The following is a 17,929-nucleotide window of genomic DNA, read 5'->3' as shown; positions in this document are numbered from 1 at the left end:
AAAAATAATTTCTCTCCCTCAGCTATGCTTTTGCTTTTCCCAGTGTTCCTGCCTGAACATTTTTTTTTTCCCCACGATACCGGAAGTTTCACAAAGGCAAAAACATTGTGTGCTTTGCTCCCCATTATATTCATGCTGCCCAAAACACTGACATATTTGTTGAATAAATGAAATTCCTTTACTCTTGCAACCCAGCTCAAAAGCCATTTCTGCCACTATCCAACCAAAAATCAGCAGTCTTACTAAACAAAACTCCCCCAATGACTTAATGGGGTCGGGGGGCAGAATTCAATAGCATTTTGTACCAATCTTAAGGCACTTATTAATATTCCTATGCAGGCCAGGTGTGGTGGCTCACGCCTGTAATCCCAGCACTTTAGGAGGCCGAGGTGTGCAGATCACAAGGTCAGGAGATCAAGACCATCCTGGCCAAAATGGTGCAATCCCGTCTCTACTAAAAATACAAAAATTAGCTGGGCATGGTGGTGCGTGCCTGTGATCCCAGCTACTCGGGAGGCTGAGGCAGGAGAATCCCTTGAACCCGAGGCGGAGGCTGCAGTGAGCCAAGATTGCGCCATTGCACTCTAGCCTGGGCGACAGAGCGAGACTCCGTCTCAAAAAAAAATAAAAAGAAAAAAAAAGAAAATTCCTATCCTATACATGGCACATACCCTACCATAAATGACCCTGTGAGGTACATTTATAAGTAATCTATCACAATGACCTGCACACAGTCTAAGCATACATAGATATACTTTGCTACTGTTATTCATTCATTCACTTACTCAGTATTTAAAGAGCTTGTCATGTGGCAAGGACTGTTCTTAGCACTGGGGTACAGCACTGTAAAAAATGAAGCCTTGCCTGTCTGAAAAGGGACAAAGACTATTAGAAACAAAGGAACAAGATAATTTCTGATGGTTAAAAATAATCAGAGGGGCCGGGCATGGTGGCTCATGCCCGTAATCGCAGCACTCTAGGGGGCTGAGGCAGGTGGATCAGCTAAGGTCAGCAGTTTGAGACTAGCCTGGCCAACATGGTGAAACCCCATCTCTACTAAAAATACAAAAAAATTAGCAGGGCATGGTAGGGGGTGCCTGTAGTCCTAGCTACTTGGGAGGCTGAGGCAGGAGAATCGCTTGAACCCAGGAGGCAGAGGTTGCAGTGAGCCAAGATCATACTACTGCACTCCAGCCTGGGAAACAGAGTGAGACACCATCTCAAAAACAAAAATAATAATAATGATTACATTTTAATGTTATAAAAATGGAGGTTTTTTCTGATATATAACTGTACTTTCTATTTTTTAAACAACAAACATAGATCATTCTTTCTAAGATAAATTTTTTATTTTTTATTTTTTAAAATAAGATCAAAATAAGAAAGCCAAAAGCTAGGAACGAAATAGCTAAATTATGAAGGAGAGAAATGTAGGTTTCCTTTATTGTCCTAGATTTTCCTCTGATAAAAACTACTTACAAATGATGAAGTCCACGTATTGGCATTAATACATTCTCCGGACAAAACGAGCTTTCAAGAAAATAGTGAAGAAAAAGCAGGCCTAACAATGTGTCTAACCTAGCTCTTAAGCAATCTCATTCTTAATATTATGCTACATTTTGCCTACGGAAATAAGAATATAGGTTCATAGGCCGGGTATGGTGGCTCATGCCTGGGCCGAGGCAGGCAGATCACTTGAGGTCAGGAGTTCAAGACCTGCCTGGCCAACAAAGAGAAATCCCGTCTCTACTAAAAATACAAAAAAACAGCCAGGTGCAGTGGCGCACGCCTATAATCTCAGCTATTGGGGAGAAAGTGAGACAGGAGAATCACCTGAACCCAGGAGACAGAGGTGACAGTGAGCCAAGATCACGCCACTGCCCTTCAGCCTAGGCAACAGAGCATGACTCCATCTCGAAAAAAAAAATACGTAACCAAGCAGCATCCTACTATAATAAGTCCAAGAATAGGTAAGGATTATACTGAAACATAACAGAGTTATGGAATATGTAATCTACCAATACTTTTAAAACAAATTAGTAGCATGATAGCTAAAGGGGATAAGCTGTATTTATATTTACATGGCTTGCCTGGGAAGCTCAACAAAAAAGAACTATGTTCTAAAGGACAGGCATGGTGGCTCATACCTGTCATCTCAGCACTTTGGGAGGCAGAGGCAGGAGGATCTCTTGAACCCAGGAGTTCCAGGACCAGCCTGGGCAACAGAGTGAGACTCAGTCTCTAAAATACATATATATATAGAATATGGCCTTGGCCAGGTGCAGTGGTTCACAACTATAATCCCAGTACTTTGGGAAGCCAAGGCAGGTGGATCACCTGAGGTCAGGAGTTTGAGACCAGCCTTGCCAACATGGCAAAACCCTGTCTCTACTAAACATACAAAAATTAGCTGGGCATGGTGGCATGTGCCTGTAGTCCCAGCTACATGGGAGGCTGAGGCAGGAGAAACACTTGAACCCAGGAGGCAGAAGTTGCAGTGAGCCAAGATCATGCCACTGCACTCCAGCCTCCTGGGTGACAGACCAAGACTCCAGCTCAAAAAAAAAAAAAAAGAGAGAGAGAGACAGAGAGAGAGAGAGAGAATGTGGCCTCACTATGTTGCCCAGGCTGATCTTCAACTCCTGGCCTCAGGCAAGCCTCCTCCCTTTGCCTCCCTAAATGCTGAGATTACAGGCGCGAGCCACCACACCCAGCCACAACAATCTTTTTATTTTTTTTATTTTTCATCACCTGGGTGCAGGCGGGCTAATGCCGAAAAGGGCATTAGCCCACAACAATCTTTTTTAAAAAAATTAGCCAGGCATAGTGACACACGCCTGTGGTCCCTGCTACTTGGGAGGCTAAGATAGGAGGCTCTCTTGAGCTACAGCCCAAGAGGTGGAGGCTGCAATAAGCCATGATCATGCCACTACACTCCGGCGTGGGCAAAAGAGCAGGAACTTGTCTCAGGAAGAATTATGTTCTCTATAGTATCAGTCTTGGCAGTTGCTAAAATATAAAAAGGAACTTCTTAAAATATATTAAACATAAACAGAGCAATATATCTAAAGGATAATTTAAAAATACTGCTTTACTTCATCAACAAAACTATGTTTGTCCTAAAAATACAGGGGGACAAAGTGTTTAACTAAAGTCCAACTTTATACATGAAACCTCTTCAGAATTAGCTGGGTGTGGTGGCAGATGCCTGCAATCCCAGCTACTCAGGAAGCTGAGGCAGGAGAATCGCTTGAACCTGGGAGGTGGAGGTTGCAGTGCACCAAGATCACACCACTGCACTCCAGCCTGGACAACAAAAGTGAGGCTCCGTCTTAAAAAAAAAAAAAAAAAAAGTCTGTTCAGACCTTCTCAGTGGGAGTGTACACTTTCTGGAAAGCAATTTGGCCATATGACATAAAATGCATTTTTGACCCAGAAATACCAACTCTGGAACGCATCCTTAGGAAATGCAGATCAAATTGAGTACAAGAGGAAAACAGAGGAAATCACTCAAATGTCCAATGAGGGAATTACCAAATATGTTATGGTATAGCCACAAGATATACCACAATGGAATAAACGATGAAGACATGAAAAATGGTTTTAGAGAGAAAAATGTATACACTGTAACAATTAAAAGGAAACAAACCAGAAAATAAAGCATTGTAAGTAATATTATCTCAGAACTTTTTCTTTTCTTTCTTTCTTTCTTTTTTTTTTTTTTAAGACAGGGTTTCACCATGTTGGCCAGGCTGGTCTTCCTTGACCTCAGGTGTTCCGCCTGCCTCGGCCTCCCAAAGTGCTGAGATTACAGACGTGAGTCACCGCGCCCGCCTCAGAACTTTTTAAAAGACATCGGGATATACACATTTTATTTTATTTTTTAAGTTTTTTTATAAAAAGATGGGGTTTCACCATGTTGGTCAGGCTGGTCTTGAACTCCCAACCTCAGGTGATCTGCCCGCCTTGGCCTCCAAAGTGCTTGGATTACAGGCGTGAGCCACCACGCCCGGCCGGGATATACACATTTTAAAAAGATAAAAAAGAAAATGCTTTTAATGACAGTAGTTAATCTTGGATAGTAGGAATAAGTGGCTTCTTCTACTTTACACTATTATTTTCACATCTCTGATAATGAGTCTGTATTGTTTTGATAATAAAAAAAAAATTTTTTCAGCAAAAAATCTTCTAATAATTATTAAGTAACTTTTTTATAGGTTCAATGTATTTTGTATCCACGTTCAGTAACCACCCACTTACTGGATCTTTGAAAAACTTAAAAAATCCATTAAGTTGTGAAATCTCTTCTAAGACAGTCATTTAGATTGCATTATTGCACTCTAACAGCTTCTTAATGAGAACATTTGGCTCTCAAGATTCTTGGTCTGCAAGGAAAAAATAGTAACTGGAGAGAGGATGAAGGGTAGAGAAGTCTATGGAATGTAGAAATGTTCCTCTGTAAGATGCCTCATTTTCTACAATGTGGAATCTATACTTGAAGACCACCTTATTGGAAGACTAGTTTCTCCAGTAAAGTTTCATCTATGTAAAACATCTAGACTTGAACCACAGCCCATTTTCTTTAAAAATGGTTTTTGGGAGAGAGATCCAAGATGGCTGATGATTAGCAGCTCGGGCACGTACCTCCCAGTGAAAGCGCAAAGAACGAGAGGACGCCACACTTTCAGACGAATATTAGTTGCTCACGGACCACGAGATTCCCAGTGGAGGAGCTCCACGGGTCGCCAGGGCGACTCTTGTGGCCGGCGTGGCGGTTTTGCTGGTGCCTTAGCACGCCAGTTCTTGGTGCAGAGTCCGGATATTCCCGGGCAGAAAAGCACCATCAATCTTAACACCGCTGTTTTGGCCGGCTCAGTGGATTGCTCAGATTTCGGCGCAGGGAATCAACAAGTTGGACGTCAGAGACCCAGTTAGAAAGTCGGTAATTATAAAGACGACAGACGGACAAATATATAATGAAGGGAAGAAACCAGCGTAAAAAGGTAGAGAATACTCAAAATCAGAATGCCTCTCCCTCTACAGGGGATTGCAATTCCTCATCAGTAACGGAACAAGGCTTAATAGATTACACGGGTGTTCCAATAACAGAAGCAGGTTTCCAAACGTGGGTGATAAGAAACTTCTGTGAATTAAAAGAACTTATTCTAACCCAATGCAAAGAAACTAAGAACCTTGAAAAAAGGTTTGACGAAATGTTAATGAGAATGGACAATTTAGAGAAGAATATAAGTGAATTGATGGAGCTGAAAAACACAACACGAGAACTTCGCGAAGCATGCACAAGTTTAAACAGTCGAATTGATCAAGCAGAAGGAAGGATATCAGAAGTCGAGGACCAGTTCAGTGAAATGAAACGAGAAGACAAGAATGCAGAAAAAAGGATGAAAAGGAATGAGCAAAGTCTCCAGGAAATATGGGACTATGTGAAAAGACCTAATTTACGTTTGATAGGTGTACCTGAATGTGATGAAGAGAATGAATCCAAGTTGGAAAATACTCTTCAGGATATCATTCAGGAAAATTTTCCCAACCTGGCAAGGCAGGGTAATATTCAACTCCAGGTAATACAGAGAACACCACAAAGATATTCTTCAAGAAGACCAACCCCAAGGCACATAATCGCCAGATTTATTAGGGTTGAAATGAAGGAGAAAATACTAAGGGCAGCTAGAGAGAAAGTTCAGGTTACCCATAAAGGGAAACCTATCAGACTTACAGCAGATCTCTCAGCAGAAACCCTACAAGCCAGAAAAGAGTGGGGACCAATATTTAACATCCTTAAAGAAAAGAACTTTCAACCCAGAATTTCCTATCCAGCCAAACTAAGCTTTATGTGCGAAGGAAAAATTAAATCTTTTGCGAACAAACAAGTACTTAGAGAGTTCACCACCACCAGGCCTGCTTTACAAGAGCTTCTGAAAGAAGCACTATACATATAAAGGAACAACCAATATCAGCCTTTCCAAAAATATATTAAAAAGCAAAGAACTTTAACACAATAAAAAATTCACATCAACTAATGGGCAAAACAGCCAGCTAGCATCAAATGCTGGTATTAAACTTACATATATTTTAATTGGATAAAAAGCCAAAACCCATCCGTATGCTGCATCCGGGCCCATCTTACATGAAACAATACACAAAGACTCAGAGAGAAGGAGGAAGATTTACCAATTGAACAGAGAGTAAAAATAAACTAATAAACAAAAAGCAGGAGATGCAATTCTCACCTCTGATAAAGTAGACTTTAAAGCAACAAAGATCAAAAGAGGCGAGGAATGACATTACATAATGGCAAAAGGATTAATGCAACAAGAAGAGCTAACGATTCTATAGATCAACGAGATAGAAAATTAACAAGGATATTCAGAATTCAAATACACAAAACATACATTACCACCTCACACCTATTCCAAAGGTGACTATATAATTGGAAGTAAATCACTCCTCAGTAATCGCATAGCATTTCATAGGTTTAAATTAAATATTGGTTGGCTGTTTGTTTGTTATCTTCTTCCCTTATTCCTTCCTGACTACATCATTAAGTATAATTATCAGTATAAAAGAGGTTTTCAATACCCATTACTAAATTGTATTCTAGCCTGGGCAAGAAAGCAATACTCCCATTCTCTCTCCCTCTTTCTTTTCCTTCTCCCTCCTCCCCATTCTCTCTCTCTCTTTCTCTTCCTTTTTTCTCCTTCCTATTCTCTCTCTCTCTTTCTTAAAAAAAAAAAAAAAGAAAATACACTTGCATACTGGTAAAAAAAAAAAAAAAAAAAAAATGGTTTTTGCCATTCTTACTCCAAAGTAATTAAATAATAAGCAATACGATCAAACACAAAATTATATTATTTCTGCCTTTTTTTTTTTTTTTGACAGATTTTTACTCTGTCACCCAGGATGGAATGCAGTGGTATGATTTCAGCTCACCACAACCTCCGCCTCCCAGGTTCCAACGATTCTCCTGCCTCAGCCTCCCGAGTAACACCAGGCTAATTTTTGTACTTTTAGTGAGATGGGGTTTCACCATGTTGGTTAGGTTGGTCTCAAACTCCTGACCTCATGATCCACCCACTTTGGCCTCCCAAAGTGCTGAGATTACAGGCATGAGCCATCACATCCAGCCCTCTGCTTTTTAAAAATATTAAAGGTAGTTCAACAACTCAATAACACCTGTTAGCCAGTTATTTAAATATCCAAACATAATATTCCACTCTTACCTTCCATAGATTATCATTCCTTCTCCTAGTTCATGTTCATATATAGGCAGTCCTCAAATGTTAGTCAACATACTTAAGATGCCTGGATTTAAAATGCTCTCCCGGAGAATATTAAATACAAAAAAGATGTTTAATGGATTAAGATCTCCCAATTCACAGTTCTATGATTTAGCCTCAGCTGGATCTAAAGAGGTGGGAAAAGTAGAAAGAACATTGGCCCTGGATTCTAATTCTATCTCTGCTACTCATTAGCTTTGTTGCCTTAGGAATTCGATTTAACCTTGCTGGGTCTGCTAGCCACATCTAAAAAAATGGGGGTAAAATTAGACTACTTAATTAAGTTTCTACAAACTCTTTAAAAAATGATTCTAGGTTCATAATTCTACAGTCTTCCCAAATATCTTCTTTTCCTAATTCTCAGCAGTAATAAACCTTTCCCTGAATTAACCTTTGAGGTATCAACAACGTGTGAAAGTGTGGACAAATTTTTATACTTCCATTTAAAAAATACGTAATGTCCATAAGATTTATTCTATGTTATTTTCGTAAATCCTATTAGATTTTTTTAATAACTATACTGTAACATATCTAAGAGCCCCAGTTAAAAATAAAGATTACTCAACATATATTACACTTATGGGCACATGACTTATTGTGCAATAACTGCCAGACAGTTAGCAATGGAAAATACTTCATTCCCTGACACTAACCAGAAAATTCAAGACGAGGGGAGTTTATTTTTTATAATGTATAAAACAAAAGAGAAAATTGTATATCAAGTGTCTCTACATAAAATTAGATAAAATGAAGTATCATTTCAGTTTTAAAATCCTAAGGAAAAGCATTTAAGTCTGAGCATTCTATAACTAAGCCGCATCATCTTTTAGAATTGCACCAAACCCTACATATAATAGTAATTCAACTTCACAAACCTTTTGAGAAAGTTAAATGACATCTATTAAATCTTCCTTAATGCTTAAGGCGCATGTAATGACATTTCAATGTTTACAAAAAGTTGATTTTTACAAAAAGAAAAATGGCTTCGCCTGAAGCTTTTCATACCTGATAAGCTGCTTTTTAAATCTGAATAAATGGTCAACTTCCTAGAGTGACACATACTACTCAATACATCTTTACTTCTGATTCTATAAAGCAAACTTTTCACATACAATACAAAAAAGTACAGCTGATGTTTTAAAAGGCTAAACTTACTATTTTGGACACATTGTTTCTACCTAAAAATCTGTAAAATCATCTTTAAACACCAACTTTCATTTTAATTACTACACCCTCAATATATTCTACAACAATCAGGGGTTAGGTTAGTCTTGAGGTTTAAAAGAAAAAAAAAAAAAAAAAAAAAAGTATGGCCAGGCACAGAGGCTCATGCCTGTAATCCCAGCACTTTGGGAGGCCAAGGCAGGTGGATCATGAGGTCAAGAGTTAGGGACCAGCCTGGCCAACATGGTGAAACCCCATCTCTACTAAATATATGCAAAAATTAGCCAGGCATGGTGGGGGCGCCTGCAGTCCCACCTACTCAGGAAGCTGAGGCAGGAGAGTTGCTTGAACCCAGGAAGCAGAGGTTGCAATGAGCTGAGATCATGCCACTGCAATACAGCCTGGGCAACAGAGCAATACTCCGTCTCAAAAAAAAAAAAAAAAAAAGGTATGAAATTTACTGAGGTCCTCTTTTCAGCATCTTAAAAGCCACAGCCAATTATGCCTAGATTTTTTTTTTTAAATTAGTATTACTTTTAATTGACAAATCATAATTGTGTGTGTCTGTATGTGTGTGTGTGTATATATATATTTTTTGAGACAGAGTTTTGCTCTTGTTGCCCATGCTGGAGTGCAATGGCACTATCTCAGCTCACAGTAACCTCCACCTCCCGAGTTCAAGTGATTCTCCTGCCTCAGCCTCCCAAGTAGCTGGGATTAAAGGCGTATGCCACCACATCCAGCTAATTTTGCATTTTTATAGAGATGGGGTTTCTCCATGTTGGCCAGGCTGATCTAAAACTCCTGACCTCAGGTGATCCACCCACCTCAGTCTCCCAAAGTGCTGAGATTACAGGCACGAGCCACCATGCCCGGCATCATAATTGTATATATTTATGGAGTACAATGAGATGTTCTGATATATGTTTACAGTGTGGAATGACTAAATCAAGCTAATTAACACGTCCATTACATCATTTTTTGGTGACTTATTTTTCTTAAGAGAAGCTACTCACACCACTACAATTTTAAAAAGAATAGTCTAATGATAAGATAATAGGTGGCCTGGAGCAGTAGCTCACACCAGTAATCCCATCACTTTGGGAGACCAAGGTGGGCGGACCACTTGAGACCAGGAGTTCGAGACCAGCCTGGACAACATAGTAAAACCCCGTCTCTACTAAAAATACAAAAATTAACTGGGCATGGTGGCAGGCACCTGTAGTCTCAAATACTCGGGAGGCTGAGGCACCAGAATAGCTTGAACCCAGGAGGCAGAGGTCGCAGAGAGTCAAGATCATGCCACTGCACTCTGTCAAATCGGGACTCAGTCTCAAAAAAGAAAAGATAATAGTGGAGCCACTGGTTCACTTTGAGTTCAACAGCTTTGCAGAAGTTTTGTTGTTGTTAAGTATGATGATCTAATGGGGGGGCAGGGGGAAACACCTGATGTGATTACTTTCTACAATCCATAAATCCACTACTGCAGCCCACATTTGGATAGATACAGTGATTCAAAGTGAAAAATGATTCCAGCTGAGTCCCTTCTCAATATTTTTCAAGCCATTGTTCCTGCATTAAATGGGTACACCCAATTACAAATAATAACAACAGTTACCATTTACCTGTCCCCTTCTGTGGGCAGGTATGAGTGCTAGTCACTTAACATCTTTCATGTCATTTAATCCCTAGAGCAACTCTGTAAGAAACATATCATTACCTCCATTTAATAGATGGGAAAGTAAGGACTCAAAGAGGTTATAATAAGGCTGCTAAGTGGCAGAGCCAGATTGCAAATCCAGGGTTGTCTGACTTCAAAGGTCATGCTCATTAAGCTACACTGTCTACTGAAAACAGAAGCAAGAAAATCAGTAAGAAGTTTCTCAAAGACTTGCTCAACTTTTTAGATTTCCCATACATAACTTAACCTCAATAACAATGTCGTCAAAGAAACAGGATTTACAAGATGACTCCAATTCTCATCTCAAGGGGATGAGAAAATTTACGGTTAACTGAGCACAACTTCACTCAAACTTATGCCTTATCGTTTCCATATTATATAAAAGTTCTAGACAGTTGTGATGGCTCAAGCTTATAATCCCAGAACCCTGGGAGGCCAAGGCAGGAAGACTGCTTCAGGACAGTAGCTCAAAACCAGCCCTGGCAACATAGCAAGAGCCCAACTCTATAAAAAAAAAAATAAAAATAAATAAATAGGCTGGGCGTGGTGGCTCACGCCTGTAATCCCAGCACTTTGGGAGGCCGAGATGGGTGGATCACCTGAGGTCAGGAGTTCGAGACCAGTCTGGCCAACATGGTGACCTCCATCTCTATTTTAAAAAATTAAATAAATAAATAGCCAGCCATGGTGGTGGCACGTGCCTGTAGTTCCAGCTACTTGGGAGGCTGAGGCAGGGAGGACCACATGAACCCAGGAGTTGGAGGCTGCAGTGAACTATGACTACACCACTGCACTCCGATCTAAGCAAAAGCACAAGACCCTGTCTTCAAAAAAAGAAAAGAAAAAAATTCTAATATAAATATGTAACCCAAAGTTCATTTTTCCTCATTAATTTTAGTGGTATTAGACCAGGCATGGTGGCTCATGCCTGTAATCCCAGCACTTTCGGAGGTGGAGGCAGGAGGACTGCTTGAGCCCAGGAGTTCAAGACTGGCCTGGGCAACATAGGAAGATCTCATCTCTACCAGGGGGAAAAAAAAAAGATTTAGTGGTATTAGATACACTTTCCACTCTCCTATTCCTGTGGAAAGACAATCATTCCAAGTGCAAAAAATCATATTACAATAGGTGGCTCACGCCTGTAATCTCAGCACTTTGGGAGGCGGAGGCAGGCTGATCACATGAGATCAGGAGTTTGAGATCAGTCTGAGCAACACAGCAAAAACCCATCTCTACTAAAAGTACAGAAATTAGCCAGGTGTGGTGGAAGGTGTCTGTAATCTCTGTAATCCCAGCTATTCAGGAGGCTGAGGCAGAAAAACAGCTTGAAACTGGGAGGTGGAGGTTGCAGTGAGCTGAGATCTTGCCACTGCACTCCAGCCTGGGCGACAAAGTGAGACTCCATTTCAAGAAAACAAAAAATTAAAAATAATAATACAAAAGGAGCCAAACAACAAGCAGGTAAATTTTCCTTATACACATCACTCTTCAAAGGACGTTGGGGGTTTCTGCTAATCTCTTTTTCTCCAAGACTTACTCACTCCTGTTGCTTTATTATTGCAAGGACTAAGAATCACAAGTTATCTATTTTCTTAAACATGAAAGCTGTGCTTGAATCATTCTTGTGTAACCTAACCAGTCGGACAGCTAGTCTGTTAAGGATTTCAACGTCATCAAAAAGGTGTACGAACTGCTGCCACCTCTCTTTACAAAAGTTATAAAACTCCCCTGGCGCGTACGAGCCCCTATCAGCTAAAACTGAGTCACAGCAACTCTGGGCTCTAAAGATCGAGGAGAAATCTTTCACTCCTATTTCTTTCTCAACCAACCAAACAGGAATAATTTTCTACTCAATCACTGCTGAATAAACACCACATTCTATATAAGTCCTCGGTGCAATTTTCCTTCCAGACACCCATTCCCTGCGCCTGCTAAGTTATGTTCCTGCCCAGTACCTTCCTTTCTCTTCAAAAGAACAAGATAGAAAGACCAATCCCCTCTTTCGCAGGGTAGTTAACTTTATGCTCACTGCAGATCCATCTTTTTTTTCCCTGTATAGCACAATACGTGACATTTGGATAGCAAGATCCATTTTAACAACTTGCTTAAGACAATTAACTCTTAACTTAATAAATACTATGTATTGTGGGCTAGCTGGAGCTCAGCAATCAGCTCGGTCTCCATGCCTGGGAGATGTGTGAAAACAAATAATTAGACGGGGCGAGCTGCCCACAGAATTCAGGAAGGCGCCCACACTGGTCTCCCGCTTTCACAATGGGGCTATTGGTCCAAAGTGGCAACTTAAAAGAGGCTCTTAATTCTTAGGCTTTCTCATAGGGCTGACAGACTTGCCAAATCCCACCCTTTGGGAAAGTGACAGACTGGACTTAACTCTTTGGCTGCCCCTAGTGGGCAAACACGAGGGAAACCCCAACAGCTTTAAAAAAGTGACGAGCCCAATTTAACCCTTTCCGAGTCCCCGCGGCGTTGAGGACACAGCCCTTGGAAAATGTCTACACAGACTTAACCCTTCTGCTGCCGATCTCAGTGCCACACCCCGCGCAGCCAACACGCGGGAAATTCCAAATCCTGGCTCTCGGAAGGTGACAGGCCCAGCTTCGCACGCCCCCCGCCATCAGTCCCATCACGCCGAAGGGAGCCCCAACTCGGGCCTCCGGGAGGCGCCGGGCCGGACTCCCGGCTGCGGAGCCCGGGGCGAGTGAGTGGGCAGGCGCTCACCGCGATGACATTGACGAAGGTGGTCTTGCCGGAGTACTGCAGACCCACGAGCGTCAGCTCCATCTCCTCCTTCCAGAAGAGCGAACGAAACCAGTCCAGCAGGCGGGAGATGAGCGCCAGCATGATGGCGGCCGGGAGCGAGGACGGACGGGAGGACAGACGAGCGGCGGCGTCGACGACTTCCACACGAGCGGGCCTCCGCCCGGACCCCCCCCAACGGCTCCTCGGGGCCCCGGCACGACACGGGCGGACACCAGCAGGCAGCAGCTGCCAGAGCCAGGAAGCCGAGCGGGTCATATGACTCGCCCTACCCCCAACGCCCGTCCCAGCGCTGCCGTCGGCGCCCACGGCAAGAGCGGCACGACCTGTCTGTCCAGCCCCGCCCGCCACTGGCAGCGCCACCTGGTGGTCACGCCTCGCAGCACAGCGTACCCGCGAGCTGCCTTGCAGCTTTCTCTCCGTTCATTCATTGCTGGTTCATTCGTCATTCATCCACTTATTCATTCGTTCATTCATTTTTTTCTATAATGGTTTATTAACAATCTACTCTGTAGGAATACTTCAAGACTCTGGAAGAGTCAGCGTGAAAAAAAAATTCCTGTCCTACATTTTTGGTAATAGCAAAAGATGGTGTTAACTTAAAAATCATACAGTTTATAAATTTAGAAAGGAGAGCTTTATTCTTAAGAAGCGGAATATAACCTGCAGGCAGGAAGCGCAGCTTCAGGCAAAAAAAAAAAAAAGTAAGCACTTTGAGAGAGGGAAGGGTGCAACAAGAATTTATGTTGAAAGACTGGCCAAGTAAACATATTTGACTTATGGAAGGAGCTATGAATATGTATGAAGATGATCGTAACACACATACAGTGAACAAATCTGTATGTTACATATGACCTGTGTTGATTTAGGGGTGGTGACTTAACATTTAAATGTATTATAATCAGACAGGGTGCAACTCCTAACCTCAGGTAATCCGCCTGCCTCGGCATCCCAAAGTGCCTGTAATTCCAGCACTTTGGGAGACCGAGGCAGGCGGATCACCTGAGGTCAGGAGTTTGAGACCAGCCTGGCCAACATGGTGAAGCCCCATCTCTACTAAAAATACAAAATTAGAGCATAGGTGGCACGCACCTGTATCCCAGCTACTCGGGAAGCTGAGGTAGGAGAATCATGTGAACCCAGGAGGCAAGCTTGCAGTGTACCAAGATGGCACCGCTGCACTCCAACCTGGGTGATGGAGTGAGACCCTGCAGTTAGACTGCATCTGGCAGAGAGTTATAATTGTTTTAATCGTGTTTGTCTCCAGGCCAGTGCTGGTTTAGCTGATAGAGAAAGGAAAACCTTGCAGTTAGTTATTTAACCCTTGCCTGGCATGACCTTAGGTCCTGTTTATACATTGCTATCTTATTTGCTCTCACAAACAGTCTGTTCTGTTAGTCTTACGATCTCTATTTTAACATTAATGTTGGTTATTTGCTGTTTCTAAACCACATAAGGGAGGAGGTATAACCAGGCATGACTGACTTGCCATCTGGTCAAGGGCAGGAACTCAGTTTTTGAGATTTTCCTAGGGTCTCTCTGTCCAGGAAGGGTCTGTTTAGTCAGTTGGGGTTGGGGCTTAGCTTTTCTTGTTTATTTGATTTTGAGACAGAGTCTAGCACAACTGCCCAGGCTGGAGTGCAATGGCAGGATCATAGTTCATTTCAGCCTCGAATTCCTGGGTTCAAGCGATCCTCCTACTTTGGTCTCTCAAAGTGTTGGGATTACAGGTATGAGCCACCATGCGCAGCCTAGGATATTTTCTTTTTCCTTTGGAGACAGTCTTGCTCTGTCGCCAGGCTGGAGTGCAGTGATGCAATCTCAGCTCACTGCAACCGCTGCCTCTCAGAGTCGCGTGATTCTCCTGCCTCAGCCTCCTGAGTAGCTGGGACTACAGGCAGTCACCACCACACCCAGCTAATTTTTGTATTTTTAGTAGAGTTAGCGTTTCACCATGTTGGCCAGGATGGTCTCAATCTCTTGACCTTGTGATCCACCCGCCTCAGCCTCCCACAGCGCTGGGATTATAGGCGTGAACCACCACACCCGCCCCAGGATTTTATTTTTAGTTTACAATGGGAAGCAACAAGTGTTTGTCAATGGGAAACTGATTAACTAGGATGCGTCCCCAAAAAGGAATACCTCTCCCCAAAAAAAAGAAGAAGAAGAAAGTTATCTGTAAACTGATAAGGAACGATGATCAAACAAAAAATCAAGGTTCATGTCTGGACACCATTGCTCACACCTGTAGTCCCAGCACTTTGGGTGGGCAGATCACTTGAGGCCAGGAGTTCAAGATCGGCCTGGCTAACATGGCAAAACCCTGTCTCTACTAAAATTACAAAAATTAGCCAGGCGTGGTGGTGCCTGCCAGCTACTCATGAAGCTGAGGCAGGAGAATCCCTGGAACCCAGGAGGCAGAGGTTGCAATGAGCTGAGATTGCACCACTGCATTCCAGCCTGGGTGACAGATTAAGACTCTGTTTCAAAAAAAAAAAAATCAGATTTCAGACTGTGTACATAATAATATTTGGAATGTAAGATGACCAAATAATAATAATGCACATGCTTATACATATATAGGCATATGTGTGTAGTATTTGCATAAAGAAATACTGGGAAACTAATAAAAGTGGTTTCCTCTGGGGGTAGGAAAAACTGGATGTCTGGTGGTACAAATGGAAATGAGGCTTCTCCAGATAACTTTTATACCACTTTGAGTTTTCTGTTTTTCTTTTATTTATTTATTTATTTATTTGTATTTTTTTGGAGACTGAATCTCATTCTGTCACCCAGGCTGGAGTGTGCTGGCATGATCTCAGCTTACTGCAACCTCCACCTCCCAGGTCCAAGCAATTCTCCTGCCTCAGCCTCCCAAGTAGCTGGGATTACAGGCATGCACCACCACGTCTGGCTAATTTTTTTGTATTTTCAGTAAAGATGAGGATTCACCATGTTGGCCAGACTGGTCTCAAACTGCTGACCTCAAGTGACCCACCCACCTGGTCCTCCCAAAGTTCTGGGATTACAGGCGTGAGCCACTGAGCCTGGCCAATTTTAGTTATTCTATAACGTACCCCTACAGACAAACTTTGACTTTTCAAACACATTAATGGGTTGTCTGTTCAAAATGTAATTTGCTTTTTTTTTTTTTCTTGAAACAGAGCCTCGCTCTGTCGCCCAGGCTGGAGTGCAGTGGCGTGATCTCAGCTCACTGCAACCTCTGCCTCCCAGGTTTAAGGGATTCTCTTGTCTCAGCCCACTGAGTAGCTGGGATTACAGGCATGTGCGGCCACACCCGGTTAATTTTTGTATTTTTAGTAGGGATGGGGTTTTACCATGTTGGCTAGGCTGGTCTGGAACTCCTGGCCTCAAGTGATCTGCCTGCCTCAGCCTCCCAACATGGGAGCCACCAGGCGTGAGCCACTGTGCCTGGCCACAATATAATTTACTGTAAAGGTAAATACAAATACCTTTAAGGCTTTAGAAGTTAAAAAAAAAATCCTTCCCCCATGGAGCCTACAATCTGGTGGGGGAGACATACACTCTAATAAACAAATTAAGAAACGTTGGCCTGGTGGCTCACGCCTGTAATCCCAGCACTTTGGGAGGCCGAGGCGGGTGGATCACAAGGTCAGGAGTTCAAGACCAGCCTGGCCAACATGTGAAACCCCATCTCTACTAAAAATACAAAAATTAGCTGGGCATGGTGGTGCGTGCCTGAATCCCAGCTACTCAGGAGGCTGAGGCAGGGAAATCGCTTGAACCCGGAAGGTGGAGGTTGCAGTGAGCCGAGATCGTGCCACTGCACTCCAGCCTGGTGACAGAGCAAGACTCCATCTCAAAAAAAATAATAATTAGCCAGGTGTGGTACCTGTGCCTGTAGTCCCAGCTTCTTAGGAGGCTGAGGCAGGAGGATCACCTGAGGCCACAGGTCAGGGGCTTCAGTGAGCCATGATCGTGCCACTGCACTCCAGCCTGGGTAACAAAGTGAGACCCTGTCTCAAAAAAAATAAACAAATAAATCGGAGGCATAATCAAGAGAAGGAACAGAAGAGTACTCTTCTACTTGGGGTGAGGTGGCCCCGGGTGGGAAGACTTAGCGGAAATGAGAAAGAGATCCAGGCAGACATCTGGTGGCAGCACATTCCAGGCAGAAGGTACAGCAAAGACCCAGTTTGGAAGAAGGAGCTCGGAATGCTCTAAGCAGGGAAAGACAGTCGGTGTGGCTGGCACAGATTAGTAAAGCAGGGACTTGGAACAGATGTGGATGAAGAAGGAGGAAGGGAGCAGATTGAAAATTGGCATGGTGGTCCTACCTTGGATTTTACTCTCAGTGTGGTGGGAAGCCAGAAGAGTGATCCAACTGATATTTTCAGCTTGTTTTTCTGTGTCTATTGATTATTTTAAAAGACAAAAAGCAGCAGCACCAGCTCACTATGGCACAACTGTGGCGAATTGACTTTATGGAAGTGTTAGGGGTTGAATTGTGTCACCTTCCTCCTAAAAACTGACATAGAGAAGTCCAGATGTGGTGGCTCACACCTGTAATCCTAGCAGGATTTGGGAGACTGAGGTGGGAAGATTGCTTCCACTCAAGAGTTCAAGACCAGCCAGGGCAACATAGTGAGACCCTGTCTTTAGTTAAAAAATAGAAACAAAAGTGAAGGGAAGGGAGGGGGAGGGGAGGGGAAGGGGAAGGGGAAGGGAAGGACAACAGAGCAAGACTCCGTCTCCAAAAAAATAAAAATAGGCTGGGCACAATGACTCACGCCTGTAATCCCAGCACTTTGGGAGGCCAAGGCGGGCAGATCACTTGAGGTCAGGAATTCAAGACTAGCCTGGCCAACATAGCGAAACCCCAACTCTACTAAAAGTACAAAATTAGCTGGGCATGGGGGCCGGCACATGTAATTCCAGCTACTCGGGAGGCTGAGACAGGAGAACTGCTTGAACTTGGGAGGCTGAGACAGGAGAACTGCTTGAACTTGGAAGGCAGAGGTTGCAG

General features: G+C 42.9%; 1 protein-coding gene across 1 annotated transcript in view; it reads right to left on the bottom strand.

The window, feature by feature from the left end:
- The window catches only part of ARL8B (ADP ribosylation factor like GTPase 8B), a 52,517-nt gene extending 39,336 nt beyond the window's left edge, over positions 1 to 13,181 (bottom strand). The window contains exon 1 of the mRNA XM_012472163.3: positions 12,883 to 13,181. Coding sequence (XP_012327586.1) covers positions 12,883 to 13,179 — 297 coding nt within the window. The 5' untranslated portion in view covers positions 13,180 to 13,181. The remainder of the gene's footprint in view (positions 1 to 12,882) is intronic.
- Between the last annotated feature and the right edge of the window lie 4,748 nt (positions 13,182 to 17,929).

The sequence above is a fragment of the Aotus nancymaae genome, unplaced genomic scaffold, assembly GCF_030222135.1.
Source record: "Aotus nancymaae isolate 86718 unplaced genomic scaffold, 86718_ANA_hifiasm-v0.15.2.pri h1tg000046l, whole genome shotgun sequence".
Lineage (NCBI taxonomy): Eukaryota > Metazoa > Chordata > Mammalia > Primates > Aotidae > Aotus > Aotus nancymaae.
This window is presented reverse-complemented; position numbering and strand designations above follow the sequence as displayed.